Source organism: Equus przewalskii, chromosome 11, assembly GCF_037783145.1.
Source record: "Equus przewalskii isolate Varuska chromosome 11, EquPr2, whole genome shotgun sequence".
NCBI classification, from domain to species: domain Eukaryota; kingdom Metazoa; phylum Chordata; class Mammalia; order Perissodactyla; family Equidae; genus Equus; species Equus przewalskii.
In genome coordinates, this window is record NC_091841.1 from 15,655,005 (window position 1) to 15,673,975 (window position 18,971).

The following is an 18,971-nucleotide window of genomic DNA, read 5'->3' on the forward strand; positions in this document are numbered from 1 at the left end:
TTAATTGAAAATTCATATATTTAATTTATATATATATTTAAATATAGTCAAGCCTTAAACATCATATATTTTCATTGGAGGAGGTCTGAATTTAGTAAAGTAAGCTAGCAAAACATAGAAATTAACCAGAATATACAAAATGTATTTGTTTTTGGTATTACAACCTGACTGATGTTCATTGTCCATTTTGCCAAATCACAAACAGAAACAGGTAATTGATTACACATACACTAATGGATCTATAATTTAGGTTCACGGGCTGTTATATTTTATGTGATATGTTTATATTTATAATTACTTTTAGATAGTTTTATTAGAGAATTTAAAATGATATATCGTGTGTTAGAATATAAAGGAATGAATGGCTATTTTGTTCTGGGGGCTTGATAAGAATTGTTATGTGTGAAGCTTTTAAAATTATCACAGCAACCATGTTTATACATATTCATAAATAAACCCATGTTCGGGGAAGGACCTTGCTTACTGTTACTTAACAAGGCATAAAACTGTAGTTATAAAGTACTATAGTAGTTTTCTACCTTAGGATTTTAATTTGTATATTTTCAAAAACATATTCTTAAGAAACTATGATAAATTATCTTCTTAAAATAGAGAAGTGTTAAGTTACTGGTTTAACTTGAAAGCCTAGTAATACTATCTTTTAGTTTTTATGGTATCAAATTTTGATGTCATACACTGTGGAGAATAGTTTATATAACTAATTTTCACATGTAAATAATTTACCTGGCTGATAGAAGATTCATCCTGGTGAAATTCTATATTGATGATTAATAAGAGTAAGAGCACTAGATTCTGCAGAAAGTAAGGAGTGAAAAAAATTAATTGGATATAGATGACCTACCCTTATGTTCTTCAACAGGTGAGCCTTTATCAATCCACAGCTTCAGCAATGACAGAACTTCTGAATTGAGTGGGAGCAGTGATGTGAGTGACCCTGTGGAATGCTCCTCACAGTGGGCTTCTAAAGAAAGCTCAGACTTTCCTGCACAAGTCCTCCCCCCACCAAATCCATATGAAGGGAATCAATTCGTCTATATTTGAGGTTTAGTAATTGTGTGATTTTTTTGAGCAGTGAATAATCTGAAAGTTTGGGTTTGTATTTGTAGTTATACAATTCTTCTCTCTTGTTATTTGTCATGTCTTCTCATTTTGTCATAACCATCAGACATAGAGTGAGAGAGCAATGCTTTTTTTACCTCTAGAATTTCCTTCTACTACGATGTGCTGTTTATTTGGTATGGCTTCGTACAAAGCCTCCTGAGGAACCCCTGGGAGCCTCAAGGAGTTGGGGCTTTCAGCACTTGCTCACTAAAGGAAGTATTTGTGAAGATGTTTTTAAAGACTATGACCTCACTTAATTATCACATTAATATTATTATCACATATGGATATCAGTTTCTTAAATATAATTTGTACTTCCTGATTTGATCCTTCTTTTCTTTTCTTTTCTACTTTTTTTCTGGTATTCTGCTTGCTTCTGGTTAAAATACATCTAGTCAAAACACTTACATGAATAGGTAAATCTTACTACTCATACATAACAAAATAGATAATTCCTAAGACATACCATCTTATCTTATGCCCCAATTGGGATTCATAAACTATAGATATAATATTTTTTTATCCTGCAGTATGTCTATAATTCTTATCAAATTGACAAAGATCCAGATGTCTTGTTCTGATACAATGTTCATAGTGAAGAACTCAAGAACATTAATAATAGCTGTCATCCGTTGAGCCTTTATCAGATGCCAGGCACTTACCCTGTTCTAGACACTTTACTTGTAATGAAACAACAATCCAAAAGAGTAGACATAATTGGTATCTCCATTCTAAATATGATGAAACTGAGGCACAGAGAGGTTTATTAAGTTGCCCAAGGTCAACTAGATGGTAGGTGTCAAAGCTGGGATTCCAACACAAAACGTGCAGCTCCAGAGTCCACATTACTCCCCACAGTGCTGTGCTCTCTCTCTTTGAGAGAGAATCTTAAATAGGTACACACTGAATGAGAAACTTATAGTCAATATTTGGTCTCCATAATTATCAAATCCCATTACCGCTGGCTAGCTTTTTTAAAGTAATAGTGATAAGTATGGAAAATTTTATTTAATTATAAAAATAGGAATAAAGAAAATAAAATTGTCTGCAGAATAGTATAAGGTGGATCTGCACTAATAGTATCATAGATAGTTGGACTGAAAAGGATTCTGACAATGTCTAGTTCAAACCCTTTGTTTTCCAATGAGCAAACTAAGAAGACTTGTAATTACATTTTGCAAATGACCCAAACTCATGCCTTTTTACGCTGAACTTGGACTTTTCCCTTGAGTATGCTGCTTTTTCAAATCTGAGCACTGAAGTTCTGTCTTGAGCTCTCTCAGTACCTAAGAAGCGTTGTAAATAAAACTGTGTCCCATTGTCTTCTACTTCTCTTGCCAGTGTCTTCGACCTCTCTTTCCTCTACCTCTATTTTCTCCTCCCTCACTACCTTTCTCATCCCAAGAGTTTTGAATAAAAAGATACTACCTGTTAACATAATAGTTGGTGATAGTCATGAGCTATTTCATTTCAGTTCAAAAATATTTGGTGAAAATTTAGGTAGTGTTCCGTGTGTTAAGATTTGTGTGACATGCAATGATTAAATGGAGAGAATTACAACTGCTTAAGAAGCTGACAGAGGGTCAGACCACGTAGTTGCCATAGGGAGCAAAAACTTTAAATGATTTTGTGGTTATTTGACACAGTTCAAAGTCTAGTTTCTTTAAATTTAATGAGAGATTAATGAAGACTGTACCTCCTTTGAAACATGAAGGATTGAATATCTAATAGCAGAATATCATACTATTGGGTGGGTTAGTCCAGAAGAGGAATTATTTTTGGTGTTACGTAGATCATATTGTTACGGTGCTCACCACAAACACTACCAACTCAAAGGTCTGACTTCACGCCAATTTATTTAGAGTTTATCATCACCAGCAGAGAGTAAGTTTCTAGAGAGTAGGAACCCTTTCCTTGTTCATCATTGCTGACTTTTATGCCAAGAACTGACACAGTTTAAAGAAAGCTTTATTAAATGTAAGATTCAATTGTTGGGCCTTTGATTGTGCTTCTTCACAGAAGATCCACGAAGACTTTTAGATAGAACCTCTTTCTGGTAGTCCCAACAAAATCGTCTGAGGAGAAGTAGAATTGTCAAAGGAAGAAGTAATGGGTTCTTTGGTAGAAGAACTCAATAGATATTTACTAAATGTTTATTGCGCGTAAACCACTATAGAAGACATAATGGTGAAGGTGTGCCTGTAACATGATGGATGTGTTCATAGTCATGTTCACAATTTCATTTCAGGTTCTGTTCTTCTGAGCTCTAATCCCTGAGACAAGCCTTATAGAAGAGTAAATGGGACATAGTAACAATGTAACAGAATTTGTCCTCCTGGGCCTCACTCGGGATCCTGAGGGGCAAAAAGCATTATTTGTCCTGTTTTTACTCATCTACATTGTGACAATGGTGGGCAACCTGCTCATTGTGGTGACTGTCTTTGCCAGCCCTTCTCTGGACTCCCCAATGTACTACTTCCTTGCCTATCTATCACTCATGGATGCAATTTATTCCACTGTCATTTCACCCAAATTGATTATAGATTTACTTTTTGACAAAAAGACAATTTCCTTCCCAGGTTGCATGGGACAGCTCTTTCTAGAACACTTATTTGGAGGTGCTGAGGTCTTCATTCTGGTGGCAATGGCCTATGATCGCTATGTGGCCATCTGTAAGCCGCTGCACTACTTGACTGTCATGAATCAACACGTTTGCATCCTGCTGGTGGTGGTGGCCTGGGTGGGAGGTTTTTTGCACTCTGTGGTTCAACTTCTCTTTGTGTGCAGTCTCCCCTTTTGTGGCCCCAATGTCATTGACCACTTCATCTGTGACATGTACCCATTATTGGAACTTGCCTGCACTGACACCTACTTTGTAGGTTTCACTGTGGTTGCCAATGGTGGAGCAATCTGTATGGTCATCTTCATCCTTCTGCTAATCTCCTATGGAGTCGTCCTGAATTCCCTTAAAGCTCACAGTCAGGAAGGGAGGCGCAAAGTCCTGTCTACCTGCAGTTCCCACATCACGGTGGTTGTCCTCTTTTTTGTTCCCTGTATTTTCATGTATGTTAGACCTGTTTCCAACTTTCCCATTGATAAATCCATAACAGTGGTTTATACAATTATCACTCCCATGTTGAATCCTTTAATATACACCTTGAGAAATTCGGAGATGAAAAATGTCATGGAAAAACTCTGGTGTAAAAAATTAACCTCAGATGGAATAAGAATGTGTCACCCACTCTGAACACATTTGTTACTAGCTCTAAAATAACAAACAGGCAGTAAATTCTCACAATGAATGACTTAGTGAATTCAATGGATTCTCTAGGGATGCTTGTCTTTATTACACAAAAGCATCGCTAAAGTAGAATCGATTGTCCTTTGAGGTTAGAATGAATCTAATAGAGAAATTCTGGAGGATGAATAAAAGGCACAGATATTTGTCCTATTACAAAGAAAAATAAACTAAGTTCCACCTTGCAACTTTGTTTTTCTCAGTTTATATTGAAATAGGACTTTAGAAGAAAGAGTATTTTCTTTTCAAACGTGAAAAACAAGCTACCTTTGAAAATTTACTTTCACTCAAATTAATGAGTCAGCAGTTTGGCTAATACTCAGAACAAACTTCTGGGGCTGAAGTTCATGACTACGAGCCCATTGCTTTGCTGTGATGTGGGCTTCTTGGTTAGAGGCAATGTTGGGTGGGATTTAATGGCAATGAATAAAAAGAGTTTTGTGAATCCATGTACAGGAGTGCTATAAACAGAATGTGTCTATTCCTGTGAAAACAAATCACTGCTTTGCCTCTTTCATGATTAGCTGGTCTCATATAATAAATGTGATAGCAAATATCTGACTGGTGCTGTATCGTGTCTTCTCTGCAATGGGCTTTATTGATGCCAGTTTGACATTATGCTTCAGAGGCTGCCAGAAAAAGGTTGGTGAGGACAAATCCATATTTTTAAGCCCATGCATAATATTAGACTGCTATTAGATTCAGTTTTTACATCAATTCATTTAGCAAGCAGTGAGAGTGTTACTGGCTCTTAGTTAATATCAGCCCTGATATTTGTTCCCCTACAGTGAACCCACCATATACGAGTCAAAACTAAAACACACATTTGCAGTTCCCTGGTTCTTTAGTTACACTCATGTGTAAATGCTTGTTTCTTTAACCTCTGACTGCCTGAGCTTTACAACCAAATACAAGTTACAAATTGTTAAAGTCCAGATGGCCTCATGCTGGTCTCCCAGTAAAGTTGTGGCCAATCCCAGGACCTTGAAGTTCTTTTACAGAGAAACTAATGTCCAGAGAATATCAAGAAACTGAAGCTTCCCGGGCCCAACTCCTCAGCTTCCTGACGTCAGAGTCTACCTTCCACCATGGAGATAAACAGCCAAGGACACTCTTCTGAGAAATCCTTCCTTTGTCTCTTCCGCTGGAAGCAGCCCCAGACATAGGCCGATGGGAAAATGCTGACCGAGAATGCCAAAGCCCCCCTCCCATAGCTAAAACCCCAAATAAAACCCCCTACCTGTTTCTTAACAGGGAGAGAGCAATTTTTGAGGCACTAGCTCTTGCTTTTATCCCTCTGCCTGGCAAAGTAAAGCCTTTCCTTTTTCACTTGAGACTCTTGTTCTCGTTATTTGGATTGGTGTCGGGATCAGAGACCAAACTTTCGGTAACAAGAGCTTGGAAAGAACTTGACTGATATTCATAGATGGGTCATCTTGTCAACTTGCCCATCAAGAGTTTCTCCTGGATTGTCTGGTGGGCATTTATGTGGAACAAATGTCTTTACACATCACACTCATTCTAAAAGGTCTGTTCACTGCCTTATTATGTTCCGTACATTTTTGTCACCAAACTTTCAATCTTTTTCTTTCTAAGTTCCTGACCAGCTGGCCAAGCCAAGAATTGGGTAGATCAATGCCTCAGGTCATCTCTTCCTTGCAAATTCTACAACCAGATATGCCTCCTTAAAAAATGCTTACTGGGGTTATTTCCTTTCACTGCTCCCTTTTGTGACCATTCTTGTAGGACCATATGCTATAATAATATTTTTCCTGAAGTCAGGGCACTGTGTAAATCCATATACATAAGTGATTTTTTTTTGCCTTTAAAAAAAATCTGATTCTCTTAGGTGACCTTTTTTGATACCCTAGGTGTGAATGAGAGAGAAGTGATGAAGCAAAAGGAGCAGTTAATAAGGAAATTTAAAAATAGACGACCAAGTTTTAATCTTTAAAAAACACTTTATTTTTATTTTTATGAAAGATTTTATTTTTTTCCTTTTTCTCCCCAAAGCCCTCCGGTAAATAGTTGTATATTCTTAGTTGTAGGTTCTTCTAGTTGTGGCATGTCGGACGCCGCCTCAGCGTGGCTTAGATGAGTGGTGCCGTGTCCACACCCAGGATTCGAACCGACGAAACACTGGGCCACCTGCTGCAGAGCACGTGAACTTAACCACTCGGCCACGGGGCTAGCCCCAAAGCACTTTATTCTTAAAGCAGTTTTTAGTTCACAGCAAAATTGAGTGGAATATGCAGAGACCCTATATATCCCCCGTCCCAAAATAGGCAAAATCTCCTCTATTATTGACATCCTACAACACAGTGGTATATTTGTTACATTTGATGGATCTACATTATAACATCATTTCACCTCTAGTCCATAGGTTACATTAGGATTCACTCTTGACATTTAACTTCTTGTAAGTTTGAAAAAATGTACAATGACATGAATCCACCACTGTACTATTGTATAGAGTAGATTCACTGTCCTAAAAATCCTCTGTGCTCTGCCTGTTCTTCCTTCCCTCCCCATTAACCTGTAACAAACACTGATCTTTTTACTGTCTCCATAGTTTTCTCTTTTCCAAAATGTGATACAGTTAGTATAATACAGCATGTAGTCTTTTCGGATTGGCTTACTTCACTAAGTAATATGCATGTAAGTTTCCTCCATGTCTTCATGTTTTTATAGCTCATTTCTCTTTATTGTTGAATAACATTCTCTTGTCTGGATATACCAGTTTATTTATCCATTCTTCTACTGAAGGACATCTTGGTTGTTTGGGAAACTATGACAGGGTTTGGCAATTATGAATGAGGCTGCTATAAACATCCATGTAAGACTTCTTTGTGGATGAAAGTTTTCAACTTCTTTGGATAAATACTAAAGAACATGATTGCAGGAATGTATGGTAAGAGTATGTTTTAGTTTTGTAAGAAACTGTCAAATGTCTTCTAAAGTGGTTTCACCATTTTGCATTCCTACCAACAATGAATGAAGAGTTCTTGTTCTACGTTCTTGCCAGCATTTGGTGCTGCCTGTGTTTTGTATTTTGGCCATTCTAATAGGTGTGTAGTAGTATCTCATTGTTAATTTAATTTGCAATAGCCTAATGACACAGGATGTTGAACACTTTTCCATATACTTACTTCCGCAGAAGTATACTGAATATCTTCTTTGGTGAGGTGTCTGTTAAGGCTTTTCCTCACTTTTTGATATGATTGTTCGCTTTCTTATCATTGAATTTTAAGAGTTCTTTGTATATTTTGGCAAAAGACCTTTATTAGATATAACTTGCAAATATTTCTCCCAGTCTGTAGCTTGTCTGCTCATTCTCTTGCATTGACTTTTACAAAGCACAAGTTTTACATTTTCATAAGGTCCAGTTTATTATTATTTTCATTCGTGGATCCCACTTTCCATGTTGTAACTAAAAAGTCATTGCCAGACTAAAGATCATCTCTATTTTCTCCTATCTTATATTCTAATGGTTTTATATTTTTGCATTTTATGATCCATTTTGAGTTCATTTTTCTGAAGAGTATAAGGTCTCTGTCTAGATTTATTTTTTTGAATGTGTGTCCAGTTGTTCTAGCACCATTTGTTGAAAAACTATCTTTGCTCCATTATACTGTCTGTTCCTTTGTCAAAGATCAGTCGACCATATTTATAAGGGTCTGTTTCTGGGCTCTCTCTTCCGCTCTGTGGATCTATTTATGTATTTTTTCATCACGACCAGACTGTATTCTTTATTGTAGCTTTATAGCAAATTTTGAAGTCGAGGGTATCAGTCCTCCAGCTTTGTTCTCCTTCAATATTGATTTGACTATTCTGAGTCTTTCACTTCTCCATATAAACTTTAGAATCATTTGGTTGATATCCAGAAAAGGAATTGCTGGAATTTTGATGGGGATTGCATTGAATCTATGGTCAAGTTAGGAAGAACAGGTACCTTGACAATACTGAGATTTCTCATTCATGAAAGTGGAATATTTTTCCATTTATCTATTTCCTGTTTGATATCCTTCATTAGAATTTTGTCATTTTCCTCATATAAGTCTTATAATATGTATTTTGCTAGATTTATACTTAAGTATTTCATTTTTGGGGGAGGTGTTAGTGTAAATAGTGATGTGCTTTTCATTTCAAATTCCATTTTTTCATTGCTAGTATATATTAATCTTGTATCCTTGAACCTGGCTATAATCTCTTATTAGTTCCAGGAGTTTCTTAAAATCAATTTGGTTAGATTTTCTACATAGATGGTCATACCATCTGTGAGCAGACAGTTTTATGTCTTCCTTCCTACCTCCATATCTTTTATTTCCTTTTCTTGTCTTATTGTATTAGCTATGATTTTCAGTACAATTTGAAAAGCAATGGTGGGAGGGGACATCCTTGTCTTGTTCCTGATGAGAGTATAAGCTGTGAGTTTCTCACGTTAAATATGATATTAGCTGTAAGGTATTTTGCAGATATTCTTTATCAAGTTGAAGAAGTTCCTTTCTATTCCTATTTCCCAACAATTTTTATCATGAATGGGTGTTGAATTTTGTCAGATGATTTTTCTGAATCTATTTATATGATCATGTGATTTTTCTTCTTGAGCCTGTTGATGTGATGGATTATATTCATTGATTTCAAATGGTGAACCAGCCTTGCACACCTGGGATAAGCCCCACTTGGTCATGAAGTATAATTGTTTTTATACATTGTTGGATTTGATTTGCGGATATTTTGTTGAGGATTTTTGTGTCTATGTTCATGAGAGATACTGGTCTGTAGTTTTATTTTCTTTTAATATGTTGGTCTGATTTTGGTATCAGGGTAATGATAATCTCACAGAATGATCATCTTAGACGTTGTTGATTTTTCACTTTATTCACCTTTTTACTGGTTGTTACTATGGAGGGCGACTTTTAAGTTCCCAACGTGCCCTACTGGCTATGGAAATTTGAGTTCATGCTAAAGCAAATTACTTGTGCCTTCTCACTTGTTTGAGTCGAGAAATATATATATCATTTCTTTTTAATATAGAAAGTAGTTATACATACACATTTAGTAATTTGTTGCATAAAAGAGATCTTTTTAGACAATGACCACTTTTGTTCTATTGTCTCTTGGAATTCCGTGGTTGAATTTTGTCTGTATCAAAGCCTGTTAGTAAGCCTTGAATTGCTTTGTCAACAGGAGAATTTTTGCCAAAGGAAGAGTGTAATGAGTCATTAAAAATCCTAAGTGTCTACACTGTGAGTCTCCTATGGATGTTTACCAGATTATATATTATATCACTTTATCACCCTGAAAATTTCCAGTGTGATTCATCTTCAATGTCACAAGGTTCATTTTTCAGGGTAAATTTTACTACAACCAGGATCTTTTGTAGAGTCTTTTCTTGCTCAAAACTCATCAAAATTTGTAGCTTTTAGGTAAAGCCATGAGCTGATGTATATATCCAATGTGTTATATGTTGCTTTCAAAATCTGAAAAGGGAAGGGAAGCACTTCCAGAATGGTGGAGTTATGGTTTATGAAAATTTATTCCTTCATGAAAAAAATGAAAGTACTAGTAAAAATCATCAAAATAAAGTTTTTGGAGAATTGGAATTAAAAAAAGACTTTAAATAATCTAGGGATTGTTTATTTTTTTTAAAAAAAAAAGCTGAATGCTGGAAACAACGCTGAGTTCTGTGGGGGATTTTCACTTCTCCCTATTACATACCCCTCTCCCCAGGACCTTAGAACTTTTGCAATCATGATACCCATGAAAACCAGGAGTCTGATATTCATTGGAGGGGGGCTCAACAGGTTGAGTCCTCCAGACTTCGCTTCAAGAGATTTGTTTTATCTTTCAGCACCTTATAGTCTCCATCTGCAGGGCTTGTTTTTATCTAATCTGACTGAGAGCTCATGCTGTCTCAGGAAATTTTCTCTAAGGCATTTATCTAGAAAATTGAATGCAAAACATCTAACATCCCAGTTTCCCAAGGTGAAAATAATAAATGGGACAAACAAGAAGCTGACCCAAAAACTTAACAGAAAAATCTGTGGAATGAGATATCGATAGAGGAGTTTGAAAAGCCCCTATATATCCCTGGGACTCTAGAAGGCCATGTGCATGCCCATGCCTGTATGAGTTCTCTTAGGAATTACCTAAGAAAGCTCTAACCTTTCAATGTCAACTAACCTTGAGGCTCTGCACAAAGGAAGTGAAGGGTAGAGTATAGTTGTAAACTTCTTGCTGGACCATTGAAGACATGCCCCAATATACACACATAATCCCTCGTTAGGCCTGGGAGACTACTTGTTAAGACATCTAAGGAAATTGCCAACCAATAATTAGCTGACCACTAAACAAACTGAGCAAAGACTTCAGGGGAAACTCATGACAAAGAATTCAGATGTTAAAATTAGTCCAGGAAAGTCAATGAAGGAACAAGTTGCAACAATAACAAACAGGAACTACAAGAAATTCTGAGCGGTAGTGGTGGGGTAAATATAATTTCCAGAGCTGCCGCATTATATTATTTAAATTTCTAGTTTTCATCAAAAAAGTAAGACAAGCAAAGAAACAGGAATGTATGACTCATACAAAGAAAAAAAACCTGCAATAGATACATACTGTCCCAGGCAGCCTCGATGGTGGACTTACTACACAAAGACTTTAAATTAGTTATTGAAAAATATTCAAAGAATTAAAAAAGCCATTTCTAAAGAGCTAAAGGAAAGAACTATAGAACAATGCTTCAACAACTAAATGATTTATAACAATCAATGAATGAAAATTTTTAAAAAGAACCAAAAGAAATTCTAGAGTTGAAAGTACAATAATTGAAAGGAAAAATCCATTAAAGTGGCTCAATATAAGAATAAACAATTGATGAGGTTAAAAGGCAGGTCACTGAGATTATCCAGTCTGAGAGACGGAAGAAAAAGGATGCAGAAAAATGAACTGAGTCTCAGAGACCTGTGGAGAAACCACAAGAATACCAACATACACATATGAGAGTCCAAAAATAAGAGGAGATGGAGGTACAAGTAAAAAGAATATTTGAAAAAATGATTAAGTCTCAAAAAAATTTGATGAAAATCATTTTTCTACACATCTATGAAGCTCGATGAAGGCCACCTAGGATAAACTTAAAGAGCTATACCAAGCACATCATAACCAAACTGTGGAGGCCAAGAAAAAGAGAGAATCTTGAAAACTGCAAGAAGAGGCAACTCATTACCTACCTACAAGGTGTCTCTTTATCAAATCAGCATTTACAGACAATATCTCATCAAAAACCATGGAAGCCTGAAGACAGTGGATAACATATGAGAGTGCTGAAGGAGAGAAAAAGACACTGTCAGTCCAGAATTATACATCATGCAGAAACCATCATTCAGAAGTATGAGAAAATATATTCTCAGATAATGAAATTGACAGAAATCATTACTAGTGGATTTTCCCTGAACAGACAGTAAAAGCAGTCCTTCAGGCTCGAGAAGATAGCTCACTAGATCAGTCTTTGAATTACAGGAGATGAAGAGCACTGGTAAAAATATCTAAATAGGCAAACATAAAAGACGGATGCAAATATGTATATATATATTTGCTTCCATTCTTTTATTATGTGATTTAAAAGACAATAGCATAAGCAGTCAAAGTCTATGTGAATGCCCTTATGGTATAGAGAGATGTACTGTTGTATGATGAAATACGTACAAAGGAGAGGAAGAGAATGGAGCTATATAAAAGCAAAACATTTTATTTAATCGCATATCATAACATTTTAAAGTGTATGATTCAGTGATTTTAGTGTGTCGACAAAGTTCTGCAACTATCTCAGCTACTGTCTAATTCCAGAAGCTCTTTCTTCATTCCTAAAAGCAACCCAGGGCAGAGGATTCTGGGAAGATGGTGGAGTGGGGCACACCAGAAATCTGCCTCCCCAACTGGACAATAATTACACTGGCAGTTTGCTGATATGAGCATATTCTGAGAACTCTGGAGTCTATTGAAGGCTTACAACTTCCAGGGCAGAGCCTTGGATCAGAGTGGGAGATTGCAGTTAATTTCGGTCAATTTCAGCTCTTGGCAGAGTGAGCAGCTCCTCATCCTCTCCCTCCTCAGCCCCGTGGCAGGCGGCCTGTGCCTGTGTTCCTGGAGCAGCCTGCACACAGCTTTTGGGAGACAGAGTGGGCACAAATGACCTACCCTCCAGATCAGGATCTGTGCTCTGATCACTGCTGTTTCTGATCACAAGGGTGCAGACAAAGAGATGGTGGCCATTGTTGTTGCATCTCCTCTCATTGCTAAAGCTCTTACTTCTATGGTTGAAGTGAGTTCCATGGTGTTTACAAAGGGGATGATGCCTTTTTCTCTCCTTCATTTTTCTCTTTTTCCTTTTTGAGCAGGATATCAAAGAATAGGACATTCAAAAGTAACTGCATATACTAGGGAAATTAGAAAGTCACCATGCATACCTAGGGGAAGGATGAGGCTCAGAAAAGACCTGGGAAGACCTTAAGTGTACACCTCAGGCTGATCCTTGGCATGGAGACAGCCTACAACAATAAAAAACAAAACAAAACAAAACAGTAACAATGGCAACTAAACCAAAAGAAAACGAGTAATCAGCAAATCTGGGCAACGGAGGAGAATCTGTTTTCCAGAGTTACCACATTGTTAGATTCAGATGTCTAGTTTTCAACATAAAATCACAAAGCATATGAATAAATGGGAAAGTGTGGCCCATTCAAATGAAAAAAAATCAGCAGAAATTGTCCTTAAAAAGACCTAATGACTGACAAAAACTTTAACACCGCTAATCTTAAAGAAACTAAAGGAGTAACAGAAGATAGGGCAAAAGTCAAGAAAACCACGTATCAATAAAATGGAAATACCAATAAAGAGATAGACAACCTCTATATCAATAAACCTCAATAAAGAGATCACATGTTTTTAGAGCACGGGTAGAGAGATTCAGATTTAAGGACCTGCCATTGTTATATAAAAGATATGTGAGTATCAAGTGTCAAATATTTCTGGACTTAGCTTTTATGTTTTTTTCTTATATTACTTTATAACAGTCTCTTTCTAATTATACATCCTAATTACTTGTTTCTATATTTGTTTTTTAAGAAATATTGGGGATTTTTTGTGCAAAACTTCTGAGTTGGAAGATTTTATGTGGATGTTATCTTGTCTGAGTGAATTGAAACTTTTTGTAAATTGATTAGCAACAATCTTGTGCCATTTTCATTAAACGTATCTGACATATACAAAGAATTAAGCTTTTTACTTCATTCCAGTGCCCTATTGGATTTGAGAATTTTAAATATAAACTGATTAATTGAAAATAAAGTGTTCTTGTTCATGCAATCTTTTGTCTTTGCTATTATTAAGTGACTTGTTCTTTCCTGTTAGATTGCTATTTTTTCACTTAATTCCCCTAGAGTGATTGGCCAGGAGAAGCCTCTGAAAATATAGAATGCACTGGAAGGATTATGTAGATGGTCTCAGTTGTCTAGAGCATGATTCCTCAGTGAATTTAATTTTGAACAGTCAGCCTTGGAGACAAACTGTTTGAACAACTCAGTGAAGTGATTTATTTTTCATTGATGATTAACCCAGTCACATCTTCCTTTGCCTAGGGGAAGATTTCTCTTCGGGTATTAATGCTACTATCAAGCTGTAAAATAAAAGCTATTACCTTACTAGACATGAACTACATTAAAACTGTCATATGAACGCTCAAAAATATCTAAAACCAAGCTCATTTCTTTGATTATCCAGCTTCCTGCAATATTGACCAAAAATGCTATTAAAGATTTGTTCCACTAATTTGATCAGTTAAACTTAATAATTAGGTTTTAAACTTGGTTCTTGATACATATTCTCAACGACAGCTTTCAAATTTGGTGATTCATCAGTCACATCAACGTATATTCTTGATGCCAACTCTGGATAATTTCATAATCCAAACTGTAAAGTGTTTATGAAAGTTGAAGAAGATGGTCATACTTTATGTGGTCATAAAGAGATATATCCATGTGTGAGAAAGCATTTACAGCTGGAGTAACTGCGTGCACCCTGATCTTTCTCTGCAGTCACACCTGGATTGATGTGGTGGCAGTCCTGACTTATCTTCATCAAACTAAATCGTCATCTTCCAGGACCAGAGATAGAATTTCAGAAACTTGGATTTAGAACAAGTGACAGAAGAGGAAATAAAAAACACAGGTAACATATTCACACAAACTCTTCACTGCTACGAGCATAGGGCAAAGTAGACTTAGTTGGAATGAACTATGTATCGTTCTTGAGAAGCAGGTTTTGTCTTTGACCCAAAATGTTTTAAGCCAGAAGCTCCTGGCATAAAGCAGCACATGTATTGTCTGTATTTTATGGAATATTATTGGAATAATCACAATGGAAATAATTTTCTCCAGTATTTTGTGTTCCAGTTGTTTAAATGTATACTGAAATACAGAGAATGCAGAGCAGAGCATAGCATATAACATACAACATACAATATAACATGGCACAGATATGTTCTTCAAAATAGCTTTTTCAGATTGCTTTATATAATCTAGAGAATCTAACACTTATTTGTTTTGAATCTCAGTATTTTGAAGATAATAGTAATGACTACTATAGTAGTTTAATAAATCATTACCTTGTGTCTGGTATCTTTAAGTGTTCTGGTTATGTATAGATGTTTTATTTCTGTTGGTAATTTTTTTATTGTGGTAAAATATACGTAACACATTATTGTGCATCGATCACCACTATCCATCTCCAGAATTTTTCATTGACCCAAACTGACAATGCACCCATTAAACAGTAACTCCCATTTGCTTCTCCCCCGAGCCCCTGGTAACTACTCTTGTATTTCTGTCTCTCTGAATATGACTATTCTAGGTGACTCATAAAAGAGATCACCCTTTTGTAATCTCTTTCCCTTTTGTATCTGGCTTATTACACTTACAACAATGTCTTCAAGGTTCATCCATGTGTAGCATGTATCATAATTTACTTCCTTTATAAGGCTGAATAATTTATTTTATTATATTTTCTTATTATATTCTTCTGAGGCTCAAATTCCAAACCAGAAGTTAGAATCTGAATTCCCGAAAAGTGCACTGTGCAGACATCCTGCCCACCTGTGCAAAATTACAAAACAAAACTGACAAAGACTATCTATGAGATAGGCAGTCTACTCTCTCTGATTGTTGTTTTTCTGTTTGTCCTTAAAGTCTATTCAACCACATTCAGGTTTTAGAGGTAGCATTTTTCCTTTACTATGAAGAAATTGACTTGGAAAATGATATTTCTTTCTTTTAAAAAAATCAAATGAACTGATTAAGTGTTTATTAAGACCTCAAAACTTTTACTGCACCATTTTTTATGGTCATTGTTCAATCATTTTTAAAAAAGGTGTTGCTTACAGGGGAAACAGGTTTTACTATACAGACAGTTAAATAGAAACCTCTTTAGGCATTGTGATCATATGTTTCAAAAAGATCTGGACTAAAACTCAAAATATCAGAATCTATAATTTCCAATATCTTGTTGATTAAAAGTATTTCCCAGTATTTTAAACCTAGCAAACCATATAAGTGGTTTTTATTTATGCCTTATGTTGTTGAATTTGGCATAGTGTGCATCCACTTAATTTATCTTAATTGTCATTGTGGGATACTTACAAGGGATTTACATTTTTTCAGGATTCTTTAATGATTTGTTGTTTCTCACTGAATACGTTAAGAAATTTGAACAATCTCATGAATGTTTCAATCAGATATATTTATTTTTTATAAAATATAATATTGGTAAAGTATAGAAATTTGCATCATGGCAAGTCAAATTAACAATTTTCAATAGTTTAGAGTAATAAGTTCATAAGATCATTTTTAATAGTCAAATATTTATTAATCACTTAAAATATATTAGACACACTCATAGATTCTGGAGATACAATCATTAATAAGGTATGTTTTCTATCCTGGCAGACCCAACAGATGATAGTGGAAAACACAGCTATAGACAAATAAGTGTTGTAAAGACTCAACAGGTCAGGGGATTAAACCCTCCTAGTGGAAGCTATCTTTTGAATGCTTAGACTACTCCTATAAATTATGACTATTTACTTTCCACTGTAAATGCAGTTTAGCTTCATAATTGTGAGTGAAGATATTTAATTATGTATATATGCAATGACCTGCCAGAAACCCTGAAGGTGGAACTCCTTGTTTAGGCAGCTGATCTCATCTACTGATATATCTTAAAGCTTAGAATTTTATTTACTCATTTTTCTTTGATTTGGAAGTACAGGATTCGGAAAGGCAAGTCCTGGTACTGATGCTGAGTTATCCCTTGGGCCACCTCCTGATTGATAGCCTAGGAAATCTGAAATTTCCTCTTCACCCAACTCATTCAAACCCCCCAAACCAAACTGTTTACCAATTTCAAAGCAAGTTTCATTCAACCTACTGTCCTTGCTGGTTGCTATCTATCTTTTGTCTATTCTCTCTTATTTTCTCTCATCTACACTTATATTCTCTTTCTGATGCTTGGGTACAAATTTGCCTAGAAGCACAAAGGATAGAATAGTCTCTTGCTCTTCACAAATGATCATCTGCAAATGTGGGCTCTGAAAACAGAGCACAATTAAAATAATTCTGCCTTACAAATAAAACTGACTCTGGATCATTCCCGAAAGGCCTGACAAATACTGTATTTTCCTCAAGTGAGAATGAATACCTTGTATTCAACACGGACTCAGATAACCAGAACCAATTATATGAACAAAATAACTAGTCTCATACGTTATTAATAATCAAACAACCTTTGACACATGCTAATTCACCCTGATTGACATAAAGAGGATCTACCAACAAAAGTGTTATTGTGTCATTTAGGATAAAAGTTTCAATGACAAAAATTCAGAAACATACATCTGGAAAGATCATAGCATTTCCAATAAGAATATAAGTTGGGATGTGACTTTTCCCAAGATGACTGAGCAAAATCAAGTAATACTTCTGGATTTTCATATAGAATTCTTTCTACTACACCATGATTCTGCCTAAAATCTTTATTTTGGCCTTCTGAATTGAGCTATGGTTAGCAATAATTATTTTAAGCAATGTTGGAAAGTAAGGAAAATGTCTAGCACCCAACCCATTCATTTTGATTAGTATTATCCATTTTTTCCTTCAATAACCTAGGTAGTAATAAATGTTAATTCAGTTTGTGTATGTATCCCTGTGTGTGCATGCGCATGTGTATGTATTTTCAAACAAAGCATTGCTTTCATTGGACTTTCTGGCCTGCAGAAATGACACATTTATCTCTGCTCAATTGCTTTCTTATGAGAGTTGATATTCAGTTTAATGAAATAAAATTCAATAAGCATATAACGAGCACTCATGATATGACTTGTTTTTATTTTTTATTGTGGTGAGTGACTTATTCCTTGAGTCGTGATGCTTATAGTAGAGTAATTCAGAAAGGCAGTTATCAAAACTTCAGATGTACATCGGAAAGCTATATAATGTTATTATCCAATTTTAGTGCAATAAAAAATAAAAATTAAAGAAAACTTCAGCTATAATTTTATGCTCCATGCACTAGGTATTACTTTACATAAATATATAAATAAAGTTATTAGAGATGAGATTGTTTTCATGGAGGATCTCAGGATTCCAAAAAGCATTCAGGAAAAATGAAATGATAAATAATGTCAAAAATGCCGTCTTTATGAGAGAGATTCTGGAGGAAGTAGCTTTCTTGCTGTTTAGTAGATCATCCACAGACATGCCCACTTGCAAATAACTTCCAGTTAGAATACTGAAGTCTCATCATTGTTATTGAAACAAGAAATTTGTGAAAAGGAATGGAGTAATTGTGGAAGGAGAATCCAAACTCTCATTTTCTAAATAGTTACTCTGTGTGAGGCCTTGTGGAGCAAACATTTTTGAGTAAGGCATCACATTTTTGATATAAAGCTTGTGATCTTCTCAAATTCATTATTGGCCCTTTTTCTTACAGCCTTTGACAGCTGAGTTCAACACCTTCAGAAGAACACATGGAAAATAGGCACAATGGGACTGAGTTTGTCCTCCTGGGACTCACACAGACCCCTGAGGGGCAAAAAGTTCTATTTGTTGCATTCTTACTTATCTACATTGTGACCCTAGTGGCCAATCTCCTCATCATTGTGACCATTATGGCCAGCCAGTCACTGGGTGCCCCCATGTACTTTTTTCTGGCTTATTTATCATTTATTGATGCTGTCTATTCTACTGTCATTGCTCCCAAAATGATTGTAGACTTGCTTTATGAGAGAAAGAACTATTCCCTTCCGGGCTTGTATGACTGAGTCTTTATAGAACACTTATTTGCTGGTGCTGAAGTCATTCTTCTGGTGGTGATGGCCTATGACCGATATGTAGCTATCTGTGTACTCTTCATTATTTGATCATCATGAATCAGCGTGTTTGCATTGTCATGCTGCTGGTGGCCTGGACTGGAGGCTTTCTGCACTCATTGGTTCAAT

At 35.7% G+C, this 18,971-nt stretch overlaps 1 protein-coding gene across 1 annotated transcript; it reads left to right on the forward strand.

Annotated features, from left to right (window-relative positions):
• Positions 1 to 3,283: 3,283 nt before the first annotated feature.
• LOC103544539 (olfactory receptor 4A5-like) lies at positions 3,284 to 10,372 on the forward strand. Its single transcript, XM_070563906.1, has one exon. It carries the CDS (start codon positions 3,422 to 3,424, stop codon positions 4,367 to 4,369), a length of 948 nt encoding a protein of 315 aa, XP_070420007.1. The 5' UTR covers positions 3,284 to 3,421; the 3' UTR covers positions 4,370 to 10,372.
• The last annotated feature ends 8,599 nt before the right edge of the window (positions 10,373 to 18,971 follow it).

Coding starts and splice junctions, on each gene's coding strand:
- LOC103544539 (XM_070563906.1), top strand. CDS start 3,422: ATGGGACATAGTAACAATGTAACAGAATTTGTCCTCCTGGGCCTCACT.